Here is a 13929-nt window from a genome sequence, read left to right on the forward strand (position 1 = left end):
TGTGTGTATCCCTGTGTGTGTCCCTGTGTGTGTGTGCCTGTTTGTGTGTCCCTGTGTGTGAGTGTCCCTGTCTGTGTGTGTATCCCTGTGTGTGTTCCTGTGTGTCCCTGTGTGTGTGTGTGCCTGTTTGTGTGTCCCTATGTGTGTGAGTGTCCCTGTCTGTGTGTGTCCCTGTGTGTCCCTGTGTGTGTGTGTGCCTGTTTGTGTGTCCCTGTGTGTGTGCCCTGTATGTGTGTCCCTGTGTGCGTGTGTGCAACTGTCCCTGTGTGCGTGTGTGTCTCTGAATGTGTCTGTTGGGGGGGGTACCCCTTGTAAAGGGCCCCTCCCAAGGACCCCTCCTGCTTTCTGTGCTTTGTTTCCTGCAGGGCCTTCCAGGACCACAGGGCAGACCGGGCCAGCCTGGGCAGCAGGTATGTCCCCACATCCCTGGCCCCAAAAGGCCAGCCCGGTGCCCACCAGGCCCTCCCACAACCTGCCCTGGTGCTTAGCCCCTAACGAGCCCAAATGTGCTTCCAGGGCACGGCTGGTGAGCGAGGGGATGCCGGGCCCCATGGCTTTGCCGTAAGTCATGTGTTCTTGGCCTCCTGTATGCGGGGTGGGTGTGGGGGCCTCAGGGTGGGGGAGCCATGGGATGGGGGGGCGGTGGGGGGCGGGGGCCAAGGGTGTGGGGCTGCAGGGTGGGGGACTGTGGGTGTGGGGGCCATGAGGTGGGGGCCTGAGGGGTCATGGGGTGGGGGATTGTGGGACTGTGGGATGCGGTCCGCAGGTCAGGGCTGGGCACACTTTACCAAGCACCTTCCCCGGCCTGCACCCATCCCACCCAGCACATCCCCTCCTCTCCCTGCGCCTTGGCCTCCCCCTCAGTCACTGGGATGGGGGTGGTGGTGAGGAAGGACCCTGAATTCACTGCCACCAGCTTGACCGAGACCAGGGGCCTTGCAGGCTGCAGCAGGCCATGGAGGGACTGAGGTCCCTTTGTCTGGTCTCTGCAGGGCATCCAGGGTCCCTCGGGTCCCCCCGGTGCCAAGGGCCTCCCAGGAGAACCGGTAAGTGTCCTTTCCCTCCCTTCTGTGCAGGCTGGTCGAGACGGGCCACCTGTCTGCGGGTGGGGACCAGGTGGGCTTGGAGGGGACAGTGCTGGCAGTCCACCACCCTGATGGGACAAATGGGGGGGAGGGCAAGAGAGCACTAGATGGGGCTCATCTGGGTTCCATTCTGAGCTCTGCCTGCCTCCGCCCCAGCTCAGTTTTCTCGGCGGTAAAACGGGGATCCTTGCCTATCTAATCGTTCCACCCTGGGGATTAAATGGGAGCTGTCGAGGGCTGAGCACAGGCAAGGAGGGAGGGGGCAGGGATAGAGAAACAGCTCTGAGTGGGGGTGGGCTGGGGTGAGAGGCAGCAGGGAGCCAGGGAGGGAGCAGGGCCCCCTGGGAAGGCTGATTTGGGGAGACCCAGGAGAGCCTGCGGAGGGTGGTGGGTTAGCTTGGTGGTGCTGAGTGGAGTGGACCTAGCCTGGGCAGGGGTCTTGGGGTGGGTGGAAGAGGACAGACTCGCGCCCCAGGGCCGGGCCACTGCCCCATTCTCAGGTCTCGAGGTCCAGGTCAATGGCCTCTTTACTCTGTGGATTCGTTCTGGGGCAGGCTCCAGCGGTGGACGGTGTGCCAGGGCCTGCCAGTCAGAGGACAGTGAGCTGGGCTCAGGGGTGGGGGGGGCTGACTACAAGCTTTCTGAACAGGGCCAACCCCCCTGGATCTGTACCGAGGGGATGGACAGGGACCCTGTGGACATCTCACTTCTCATGGTGTGGGAGTTGCTGCCTCTAGGGGACCTCTCTCTCACCCACCCAGGGAGGGTCCAAGCTGGCTGCTCCCAACTATCTGTGCACCTGTCTGTGTTCTAGGGCCCCCAGGGTCCCCAGGGACCACTTGGCCCGCCAGGAGAGATGGGGTCTAAGGTAAGTGCCCATGGCCGGGTGTCTGGTCCATGCACTGCAGGCTCAGGTTCCTGCCTGCCACTCCCTGCCCTGGTTGGGGGGTAGGGGGGTGGGGGGTGGGTTGGGGACATTCTTGTCCCATGCACTGCAGATGGGGGCGGAGGGGGTAGATCGAGCCATGCTGGGAGCCCGGGCTGGGACTCAGGCTTGGCAGTACCCCTGTCGACCCCCAGTACGAGGGGGGTGGCAGCAGAAACAGCCCTCTCCCTGCCTCAGCCTGCTTAGCAAAAATTGGGCACGGGGCTTTATGCCCAAGCTGCTGCTCAGGAGCACTCCCTGACCTTGGCAGCCATGGGCTGGCTGCAGAGAGAGCACTGACATGGCTCGGTCCCAGCACAGCTGCCCACCGTGGATCAGGACACTGCCACCCCCAGCCCCACCTCTGTGCCTGCCAAAGGGTGCCTGGTGTGGCAGACCACGCTTGTGGGCAGCCTGGCCCCACCCGGGGCCCCCTGCGGTCCCAGGAAGCTGGGTTGTGTGTCCATGGGCTCAGCTCTTGCCCTGTCTGGGCCCCGCTCGCTGTCCCCTTCCCTAGCACGGGCTAACCCTTGCTCTGGGAGGCTTGATGGCGTTTTCTTTCAGGGGCCTCCAGGCACAGTGGGAGAGGCAGGCCTTCCCGGGGAAGCCGGCATGAAGGTGAGCTGTGTGCGATGAGGGCAGAGAAAAATGTCACCAGCCTCCCCTCCCGCCGGCTGCCATGTCCTGTCTGCAGAAGAGGGCTCCCCTTTCTTGTGCCCGAGATAATGGGTTCTTTGTGCTCTGCCCCCACCCCACCCCACCAACCTGTGGCCATAGCAGGACCCCTCCCTGGCCTCTGCCCTGCCTCCACTCTTACTGCCCGTTTTCTATAGATGCCATCTGCTCTCTCTGCCTGGAGTGCTGGACAACGCCTCTCGTGGCCTTCAGGGACCCAGGCACCCAGTGACCCCCAGGCTCTGGGGACAGCCCTCTCCAGGCCCCAGAGCTGATGAGTGAGGCTGGCTGGCCCCAGGCCACTGCCCAGGCAGGATCTGAGGGGCATGAAGCAGGACACACACACACATACCCACACCCCCTAACCCCCCTTCCTGGGCCTTTATCTCCCTGCCCTTTCAAAAGACGGCTGGGCCTATGACTGTCGGGCTTGGCTTAGTCCCAGAGCCCTCTGCTCAGGCAACAACGGGGGAAAAGCACACCTGCGTATTAAACAAACAGAGTGGGACTGTTCTTGGTGAGGTGGGCGGGCCTGGGGGCTCTGAGCACCCTCTCCACCTGTGTCCTGGCACCAACAAGGACCACATCCTGGAACTCAATGGCTGGGGGCTTGTGGGGGACCTTTATTCTGGCTGATAGAGGGCCTCCTCCCCTGGGTCTCCCTCGAGTTCTTGGGGAGAGGGAAGAGGTTGCTCCCTCACATGCCTATGCATTGTAAAGGTTCCCTGTAGCCTCTGGCTCCTCGATCCCCTGGGTGCCTCTGTTCCTTTATCTGAGAGGCAGGGCCAATAGGGCCGCCTTCTCCTGTGGAAGGGGCATTTGCGAGTACCTGGAGTGGAGTTGGACGGTGGTCCCGCCCTGCTCCCGGGGCCGCCTTGGGGAGCGTGCCCTCGGAGCAGGGCTCTTGTTGGCCTCTCCGGGTCCTCGGGAAGAAGGCCTGCTCTGGGTCCCCCAGGGATGGAGCGGTGAGGCCCAGGGGTGATTCTACCAAGCTCTGATGGACTTGTCCTTGGTTTTTCCTAGGGTGACCTTGGACCCCTGGGCGTCCCTGGCGAGCAGGGCCTCATTGGACAGCGGGTAAGTGGAAGCAAATTCATTGTCCCTGTGGAGCTGCTGGGCTGGCGTGGCTGGTCCTTGCATGAGGGGGGAGGGCAGGAAGAGACTGTGCTCAACCTTCCTGAGCCTCGGTGACCTCAGCTGTTTGTTGTGGGCCAGCCTTCCCACAGCACATTGAGGTTCTGCAAACAATTTTTAAAGGTGCTCTGTGGTTACGCCGTTGGCAGTTCTCTGCGACTTCCCCGGCATGCGAACCACAGCACTCGCTTCCTGGGTGCTGGGAAGGTCTGCAGTCACAAAGCCAACTCCACTGGGCTTAGTCCTGGACCTCCAAGCTCGCCTCACCTGACCTTTGTGCACACTTACTAAGGAGGACCCCGGGCCCCTCAAGAAGGACCCATGGGCGCTGTCTTCCTCACACTAAAAGAAACCCACAATAGGTTTCCTCCTATCGGCGCTGAAAGGTCTTTGCCCGCCTGCCTCTGCTCTACATCTGGCATCTAACGTGTCTGCGTGATCTTGGGTCCCAGGGCACTGTGCGGGGTGTAGAGCAGGCACCACTAGCCCCTCCCAGAGGGGAAGCCACGGGCAGGGGAGTTGGTCTAGGCCCAGATCTGGGGCACACAGGCCCCTAACCCAAGTCTCTTTGAGTCTTGTCCCCCCTCTTTTCCCAATGCCTCGTGCTGCTTCGAGCTCCACGTGAGGCGACCCCACAAAGGGAGTTGAGGCAGAGAAAGCAAGGGGCTGGCCCCAGAGCAGGAGAGGAGGGCTCAGAACCGGAGGTGCTGAGCTGGCAGGGTGTGTGTGCCCCCTAAGGGTGGTCACTGGTGTCCAGAGCACGGCACTAGAAGGCCCCGAAAGGCCCCAAGGCTCCATCTGGGGGAGAGAATGATAAGCATTCATTCAACAGCCACGGGGAGCCGAGAAAGCCCAGTCTTCACCAAGCTTGTATCTAGTGGACACACCATGGATGTCTGCCAGCGGAGCTAGTGAGGGGCTGGACCTATGCACACCTGCCACCTCTTGGCCATCCCTGCATTGGACGGCCCCCTGAAGCCCCTTCTGGCTCTGACTCTGAGCGGCTGTGACCTCTGTAAGCAGAGAGGAGACCCAGACTTATCTGTACGGAGGCTTGGAGAGCTGAGGGATCTGGGGGCCTGCCTTGGAGCTGGAGGGCACATGGGGTGTCTGGCCGAGGGTCTCGTCTCATTCCCACGCTTGCTGGCCGGTTGGCAGGGTGCTCCTCCTGCTCCTGAGAAGGGGAATCTAACAGGAGTTCCGCCCACTGCAATCCCCACAGGGACCTCCTGAGGGGTGCTTGCCCTGTGCCCTGCAGCCATTCTACTACAGGAAGTCGTAGTTAGCCCTGTGCTTCTGATGAGAAAACACGCGTTCTCCGGGACTTGGTCATTGGCTGTGGCCAAACAGCCAGTGCGAGGGAAACCCAGCAGCTGCCCCAAGGTCCGCCTGGTGGCTCAGCCCCTTCTTAACCCCTACGCTGCACAGGCTCCCTCCATGACCAGCACCTCCCAGCCCCTGTCCCCTGAAGAAAGAGCAGTCTGTGACCAGGGGGTCTGTTCCCATCCAGAGAGCCAAGGGTGGGTCCCCAAACCCCCCACCCACCCACCCACCCATTCATGCATGCATTCATTCGCCACTGCCTCTGTGCACCCCGTGTGTGCCTGCAGATCAGGGGTGAGCTCTGAGCTGGGGTCCTGTCCTAGAAAGACGACAGGAGGACATACAGGCTGGCTGTAGAGCCCTTCTCCGTGATGCCTCTCACTTCTCTTCACCCTTCGTTCCAGGGAGAGTCAGGCCTGGAGGGTGACAGTGGCCCCACCGGGCCCGATGGACTGAAGGTATGTGTTCTTCTGGAGCAGGGTCTCCCTCCACTCTGCCACCGGTGCCCCCACCCAAGCGCCAGCTTTCTCCCTGGAGCCACCCCGTCTCCCTGAAGCTCCGACAGGAAGCCTCTGGCTTCTCCCTCCCATCCGCCCTCCTGGCAGCCCAAGTGGGCAGTACCAGGCCATCGCTGCCCACTACTCTTCTGGCAGAGGGTGGTCCTGAGCCCAGCCAGGCCTGAAAGATCAGGAATGTCCTCTTGGCCCCGAGACTGATAAGCCACCGGCAGTGGTGGGGCAGGGGGGCAGGGGGTGGGGGTGGGGGGGATCCCTGGTGGTGTGAGGGTTATATCTCAGGCTGTGATCCACCAGGTCAGCAGTTCGAACCACCAGCTGCTGCTCTGTGGGGAAAAGACCTGGCAGTCTATTCCTGTGCTGTCCCATAGCATCGCTGTGAGTCAGCATTGCCTCGGTGTGAGTGAGTTTGGCTTTTTGCTTTATGGAGGGTGTCCACACATGTCCCCAGACGTGTGAAGCCCTTTATAGTCTTGCAACAAAACAAGCACATTCACTGACCTCACATTGATGCCAACTCGCAGCGACCGTGTAGGACAGGGTAGAACTTCCCTGATGAGTCTCCAAGACAGAAACTGTTTAGGGGAGTACACAGCCCCCTCTTTCTCCCATGGAGCGACTGGTGGTTTCAAACTTCAGACCTTGTATATCGTAGTAGGCATAGCCTTGCCCCAGGTGGTCAGTGCTGCCTCGAGGAGAGGGAACAGACTCCGGGAGCAACTTGCCCGAGGACGCACAGCTAGAAATTCTCACCCCCAAGACCCAAAGTGAGGCTTTCCAGCATTGACTCCACAGCCCTTTCTAAGGGGGAGAGACGGAGTGTGGAGGGAGGCGGAGATGTCGGAGTGCCTGGTTAACAGTTCAAACCCAGGGCCTCCCTCAGCCTTCCTGCTCCCTAGCCCTAGCCCTAGCCCTAGCTCCTGAGAATGGAGACCAGCAGCTGCTTCCCCCCACCCCTCCCCAGCCCTGGGCCTGGCTTCCCTCCCGGGCCCACTAGGGTTGCTTTCCCCAGAGCTGGCCTGTGAGTCGGTTCCTCAGCTCAGGGGCCCCAGGTCCACTTGCAGGGCCCCCTTCTGTCCCCATCACCTGTCCAGGTGACATCAAATGAGCCCCACCCACTCCCCAGAGCTCAATGCCTCCACTTAAACTAAGAGGAGGACTCCAATCATTTTATTTCGGGTTATTTCGGGGTGGTAGGGCTCTTCCGCTGTCACTGCCTGGTCCAGCCACCATCTGAGGCTCAGACCTAACCCCTCCAGACTGCTGCTGCCGCCCTCCGGTCCCTGTGTCAGAGGGGTGAGCCCCCAGTCCCCAGCTTCTGTCCTCCCTGGATGCCACCAGGTTGTCCTGGCAAGGCTGGCAGCGCCCCCTGTCGGCCATCTCCATCCACCTTCCCTGGGCCCAGCCCTTCCCGAATCCTGGGCACCACCTAGCCCGGGCAAGGGGGGCTCAGTGCACTTGGCAGGCCCCCCCCCACACAGACACACACACTCAGAGCCTGCTGTGTTCTGCGGTGAGGCTGGTGGATCAACACATTGCCTGGCTCATCTTTCCACTAGCCCTGGGAGGGAGACTCGTCTGTGTGCTCTGTCTCCACGCCGTTGAGTCTAGCGTGACTCACAGTGGCCCTGTGCGTAAAACTGCCCCGGCGGGTCTCCCGGGCTGCACTGTTCTCGGCCAGGGCTGTTCCCCTGAGGACTGGCTGGTGGGTTTGCCGCTGGGACTTCACAGATGGGCAACCAAGGCACCACGGGGCGGTCTCCCCACACCTCTTCCCCTTGGGGTCTGGAGCGGGCGATGAGGCAGGCGAGCTCCAGGCTCGAGTGCCTCCCACCACCTTTCTGGCCCCACCTTAGTCCTGGGACCAGAGCAGTCACTCAGGCATACAGTGTCTACCCCGGCCCTCGAAGGACCACCAGGAGAGAATCTGTCGTCCGTCCTCAGGGTGTTTGCCAGGAGTCAGGGTGCGCCCCGCCTCTGGGTGTGTGCACAGCGGTTCCCACTGGGAGTGCCATAGTTCCGAGTTTGCTGAGTGGCAGCTGACGGGAGGGGATGGTGTGAGCCCCTGACTGACACAGCTCTGCACATTTCCCCGGAAGGCTAGAGAGTGCTCCTTGTTTGCAAAGACAGGGTGGGTCCCAGCTCCGGCTGACTGAGTGAACCCAGCACTCAGTCAGATTCTGCTGTGCAGGTCTTCAGGAGAGCCTGCACGTCTCCATGCATGTCTCCCTCCTGGGCAAGACTGCCAGAGAAAGCCCTGTCTGGATTTTCTCATTCATGTACCTCAGTGTGGGGACCTCCCTTCTGCCAAGGGCCACTTGGATAGTCATGCCATCGTTCGAGGGCCCTGCAGAACTGTCACCTTGAAATATAGCTCCTGTATTTCATTAGACATTTAATGAGCTCACCCCCAGCATGATGTCTAGAACTGCGCCTCTTGGGTGAGGCATGTGAGGTGAGTTGGCATTGATGATTCCTGGGTCACCTGCCGCGCCCCCCACCCAGCAGTACAGACGTCCAGAGCAGTGGTTCTCCACCTTCCTAATGCCGCGACCCTTTCATACCGTTCCTCGTGTCGTGGTGACCCCCCCCAACCATACAATTATTTTCGTTGCTACTTCATAACTGTCATTTTGCTACTGTTATGAATTGGGCCACCCCTATGAAAGGTTTTTCGACCCCCAAAGGGATCGTGACCAACAGGTTGAGATCCGCTGGTCTAGAGCATCATCCTGATGGCCTACAAGGGCACAAAAGCACCCAAAGTGTGCTTTGAAAAGCAGCTGCTCACCTGCATCCAGAACATGCCATCTGCTCCTCCTTTATGGGAAGCAGCTCTCTGAGTCTTCCCAGTTGCCCACTGATCCTTAGTTTGCAGATGCGCACCCTGTCTGTGCAGCTGGTTTAACCAGTGACCCCGGGTGAGGCAGGGGTTGTCCCTGAGTTAATCCGGAGCATGGGACCCGTGTGTGCTCCTGGGGCTTCCCGGCCAGTGTCCTTCAGGAAGCAGATGGCCAGGCCTTTCCGCTGAGGCTCCTTTCGCCTCACCCAGGAGCACTCAGCTGTGTTCCACCCAGGAGCGGAGGAGAACTGGGAGCCTTGGGTTCTCACCCACACTCCACTACTGTGGCACTGGGAGTTGAGTCTCTCCAACACCCTCCTGCCCCCCGCAGGGCCTCAGTTTCCCCATCTGTGCATTGAGAGAGGTTTGACCAAGGCAGTTACAAGCCTTTTCTGAATATTGACAGATGGGCTGCTGGGATTTTCTAAGACCCTGCCCCTCTACCCTGAGCCTGTTGTGTACATATAGACGACGCCCACCCCATCGGGCCATCACCCAGGCTGTGGGGTCTGGGCAGAGAGTGGGACAGCAGGCCAGGACCCCTGCCCCATGCCAGCCTCACACGGGAGCAGGCCGTCTGCCCCGGGAGCAAGAAGAGCACTGAGCAGGGTGCCAGCCTAGACCCAGGGAAGCTATCTGGGGCCATCTGGGCCGGGCTGAGCCTAGGATCTGAGCATCTCTTGGGAAGGGACCTCAGAAACCAGCCTACTCAGCCTGGTGCCCAGACCTGCCTGCCCTGCCCCTGCCTCAGCTCGACTTCCTCCTCTTCTCTGGATCGGTCCTTGGAAAAGGCTCTCTGACTGAGCTAGAGACCGAGCCAGCCCCTTCCCCTCCCTCCCAGCATCCTGAACCCATGGCCCAGGCTACCCCCAGTACCCACAGGCCTGGCAGCTGTGCGCTCACCCCCAGGCCTGGCAGCCGAAGCCCAGACTCTGGGTGAGCCTGGTTTATCAGGGTCCTCAGAAAGTCTGGAGCCTGGGAGGAAAACAGACCGAGATGCAGGGCTGCTTCTCCCAGCCTGCTCCCCGCCCACCCCTTCCTGGTGCCCCTGACTTCATGCCATCTCCCTGGGACTGCGCTGACAGTGATGGCTGAGCCACGTGTAGACTGGCCACAGGCCTGCCAACTTGGCATCCACTGCTCATGCTGAGCCCCGTGGCACCTGTGGAGACATGATGCCAAGGGAAACGGCCTGTGTCCCCACCCCAACATCTGCCCAGCTGCCCAGTCCCCTCGGGAGTATGTGACAGTGACAGTGATGAGACAAGACAAGCTTGGAGGTCCACTTGGGCACACCGTTTCACAGAACCAAGGGACCTGTGCCCGTTTGGCTTATGCACCCTAGGCCGAGGCATGCCTTCCAAGATCGCCTCATATGCCCCAACACCCTGCAACCCCTCCCGGGCCTCAGCCGCATCCCTATCAGGCCCCGCCCCATCCCTGGGCTCCTGCTTGTCAGGAGCAAGCCCCTTTTTGTAGGCGAGGGTTGAAATCACGCACATATAATCTGGCGGCAGTATGCACAGCCGGGGACACACCCTTTTAGCCACGCTTACGTGCCGAGTACCCTTTGACAGCATTGGGGACGTTCTCCAAGCCGGGCTGCCAACCTCACTGGCTTTTCCCAAAGGCGATGGCAGGCCTTTGTTTAAAGATGATCTCAGGGCCATGGACCCAGCTTAACTCCAGAAAGTCTGGCTTCCATGGGGAGTTTGATATTTTGCCAGGTACACCTCCCACTGCCACCCCTCACCAGTGGTGGGAGGGGAAACAGATCAAAGGGGGTGCTAGGAGGACCAAAGGAAAGAGTGTGTTATCAGTGAGCTGAGCAGCACCCCTTTCACAGGGAGAAGCTTAGGCATGAATCCCTAGGGCCCCCCATCACCTGCCACAAAAAGACCATGGGCAGGACAGCCTGATTTCTTTCCTCATCCGTACGGTGGGACAAAGGCTGCCTGCCTCGGATCCCGTGAGGATTCAGTCACTGATACCCGGAAGCCGAGGACAGGGCCTGGCTGTGTCCATGCCCCTGCTGGCAGAGGTGGGTGGTCCTTCAGCCAGGGAGAGCAGGAACCCTGTGGCACAGATGGCAGGGGGAGAGCGAAGGTCCGGGTGGCAGTAAATACAGAAGCAGGCAAACGGCCTCCTGCTGTGGGATGTGGACTCCTGCCTTTAAAGCGCGGAGTACTGACCTCCTCCTTCATCTTGGAGCCCAGAACAGAGCCGCCCCCATTCTCTGTGGTCGGTCATGAGCCCTGTCGTCATCGTCGTTATTAATAGAGACCCGTTTGTGCGGACAAAGGTCAGAAAGCGAGACTCAACGCAGTGGGAAGAGTTGGTTCTGAATTGAAGGATCAGAGACAGTTTTGCCTTCTGGGGAATTTCTTCCACATTGTGACAATTCTAGACCTGTCAGTCTCTAAATGGGGGAGAAATGGCCCTTGCCCCCACACCTGACCCCTCCTGGGAGCTGCCTGGGGCAGGTGTGCTCCAAAGCTTGCCTTCTGTCTGGGTCACTGTCCCACACTCACGGGGTGAGCCTAGGGAGAGACCACCGTGTTGGGGACTGTCTGCCCTGCTGGCCGCGCTGGGCCAGCCCCCACTCCCCTGGCATCTGACAGATCTGATTACTCATCAGCATCCTCTCTCTCTCTCTCTCTCTCCTCTCCTCACGCCACACCACCCAGGGGGACAGAGGTGACCCAGGTCCTGACGGTGAGCGTGGCGAGAAGGGCCAGGAGGGGCTACAGGGTGAGGATGGGCCCCCCGGCCCCCCTGGCATCACCGGCGTCCGGGTGAGTGTGCGTGGTGAGTGCCCTCACTTGAGGCTCCACCATCGGAGCACGTTCGGTCTCAGCAGCCAAGGGAGCTAGCTCAGCGAGCTCTTGCCATGGCCCCCCCTCCACCAGGGAGTTCTCCAGTACAGTCAGATCCCAGCTCTCCTCTCCCTAGCCCACCATGGCTCCTGAGTGCCCTCAGAAAACTCAGGTCTCCATAGCCTGGCTGGCCCAGTCCTGCTGACCTCCTACTTGCCAGCACCACCTGCAGCCCCGTTGAGTGTTTTTAGTTCCTGGAACAAGTCGGGCTCTGACTTAGGGCCTCTGCTGTTACCTCGGTCTCAGGTGCTCTCTCTCCCTCCTCTTTCATCTGCTGAGTTCCTCATTGGCCTTCAGCTCTCAACACAGCCAGGACTTGGCCCCAGCTCTTAGGCTGGCTTGCGTGCCCTGGTGGCATCCGGCCTCTCGCACCCCCTGGTGTATTGACTGCTATGAAGGCCAAGGTATTATCTCGTCACCTTTATAGCCTTAACGCCCAGCCCAGGACCTGTCACCCACAGGTGACCCAAAACTCAAAAAAAAACCAAGCTCACTGCCATCCAGTCGGTGCTGACACACAGCGACCCTATAGCTCAGGACAGACGAGACTGCAACTCCATCGGGGAGTAGAAAGCCCCCCTGTCTCCCTCGGAGAGGCTGGCGGTGCTGAACTGCTGGCCTTGAGGACTGCAGCCCCAAGGCATATGCCCTCAGCCGCAGGGCTCCCTGGAGGGTCAAGCCTGAGTCTTGACTGAAAAGACAGCTTCTGCTTTTGACCCTACAAGAGATCCGACTAGCCCACCAGCGCTTGGGAGCCTCTTCCAAGGACAGGTCCCCTGAGGTGCTGCGGTGAGCCAGACGGCAGCCCTGCCTGCCCTAGAGAGAGGTGTGGTCTGATAGGGAAGGATCGGAACTGCCCTGTTCCTGGACCTCCAGAGGACATTCCTCTTCGAAGCTCTGGGGTGCTGAGAGCAAATCTACGAGGACTCGCAGGGTCAGAGACGGGAAGGAATTTGCCCACACTCATGCCGTTAAGAAAGGGCAGAGCCGGGACTTAAGGTTCTAGCCTTCCCTCTGCTCTGCTCTGCCTGGAACTCAAGTAGCCCTGCGCCTCAAGTCCAAAAGTTGGACCCTGATTTCTGGCTCCATTCCATTCTCTCTGTGGCCTTGGGTGAATGGCTGCCCCCTCGGAGCTTTGGTTTTCTCGTGTGTAAAAAAGTCCATGAAAATGCTTTCTAAAAGGTACCAGGATTGCACCTGATTATCTATACAGGCAGCTGGTGGTGGAGTGGTGAAGGTGGTGATGATGGTGGTGGTAAAGATGGTGGTGGTGATGATGGTGGTGGCGGAGGTGGTGGTGATGATGGTGGAGGTGGAGGTGATGGTGGAGGTGGTGGTGGTGGAGGTGGTGACGGAGGTGGTGGTGGTGATGGTGGTGGTGGTGATGGTGGAGGTGGTGATGGTGGTGAAGATGGCAGTGATGATGGTGGTGGAGGTGGTAGTGATGATGGTGGTGGGGACAGTCGCTGTGGTAGTAGTATTAAAGCCAACATTGCATCAGCCCCTCCAATCGTCACATGCCGGGAGTGGAGATCGGTTTCCTGGGGCCATACTGCATGTGTGTGGCATGCGTGGAGGTGTGAGGGGCCAGACTGTGAGTTTCTTTGGCATCCGGTCTACCAGATCAGCTGTTTCCCACCCTTGGACCTGGAAATAGGAGCATGCTTAAAAATAGAACTTTATTAGCCACCAGGGCCTTCCCAGCAATGGATCTAGATGGATAGGTGCCCAACAACATACCTCACTCCTGCCGTCCGCACTCACCCAGCTGGATGGCCTGGCCTTCCTCAGCCAGGGTTTCCCACCCTGCAAGATGCCTCAACAGGAGGGGGTCTGGACAGCAGGCTGCGCCTGTCCTGCGGCAGACTCCACGCCCCCTGCCCTGCACCCAAGGCTTCAGCGCAGCAGTCCCCTCCCCTCTCCCAGGAGGGAGCCAGGCAGCTCAGTCCGCTATCTCTTGAAGGCATCATTGCCCAGCGGGGGGTTGGGGTGGGGGCAGAGGTGGGGATGGGATGGGGTGTGTGTGAAGCTCAGGGCTCATGTTTCATTTCTAACCTGGCTGAACCACCCAGGGTCCGCACCTTTATCACCCCCAGCCTCGGTCTCTCCACACCATCCTCCCAGCTCTGTGGGGGGACGGGAGTGAGATATGTGTGTAGCACCCAGCCCTGGGTTCTAGGCCGTGTGTGTGTGTGTGTGTGTGTGTGTGTGTGTGTGTGTGTGTGTAGAGCGCAGTTGTAGAGCAGCTCCAGGCCTGGAGATTGTCCGCCTGGCACTGCCCTGTGAAAGCAGAGTAGAGCAAGCAATGAAGCTCTGATTGGAAGACAGGCTGAGTGGAGTAAATCTGTCTGGAAGGGCACACAGTGCACGACCTCCCTTACATGACCTAAGCACATTTGGAGATGATTCATGCCTACCGGGGGCGGGGAGTGTGAGGGGAGATGTTTGCCGAGGGGCCAACGAGCCTATGCTAATGGTGGCGGAGCGATTTGGAGCGAGCTGGCAGGAACGGTTGAAGAACACCATCAGTGAGGTGGGCCTGTGTGTGTGGGGG

General features: G+C 60.1%; 1 protein-coding gene across 1 annotated transcript in view; it reads left to right on the forward strand.

Annotated features, from left to right (window-relative positions):
* COL27A1 (collagen type XXVII alpha 1 chain) overlaps positions 1–13929 on the forward strand; it is a 141458-nt gene that overhangs the window by 100457 nt on the left and 27072 nt on the right. The window contains exons 30-37 of the mRNA XM_045296543.1: positions 366–410; positions 517–561; positions 993–1046; positions 1900–1953; positions 2575–2628; positions 3709–3762; positions 5547–5600; positions 11187–11294. Coding sequence (XP_045152478.1) covers positions 366–410; positions 517–561; positions 993–1046; positions 1900–1953; positions 2575–2628; positions 3709–3762; positions 5547–5600; positions 11187–11294 — 468 coding nt within the window. The remainder of the gene's footprint in view (positions 1–365; positions 411–516; positions 562–992; positions 1047–1899; positions 1954–2574; positions 2629–3708; positions 3763–5546; positions 5601–11186; positions 11295–13929) is intronic.

The sequence above is a fragment of the Echinops telfairi genome, unplaced genomic scaffold, assembly GCF_000313985.2.
Source record: "Echinops telfairi isolate 266 unplaced genomic scaffold, ASM31398v2 ScPeMD7_7410;HRSCAF=8448, whole genome shotgun sequence".
Lineage (NCBI taxonomy): Eukaryota > Metazoa > Chordata > Mammalia > Afrosoricida > Tenrecidae > Echinops > Echinops telfairi.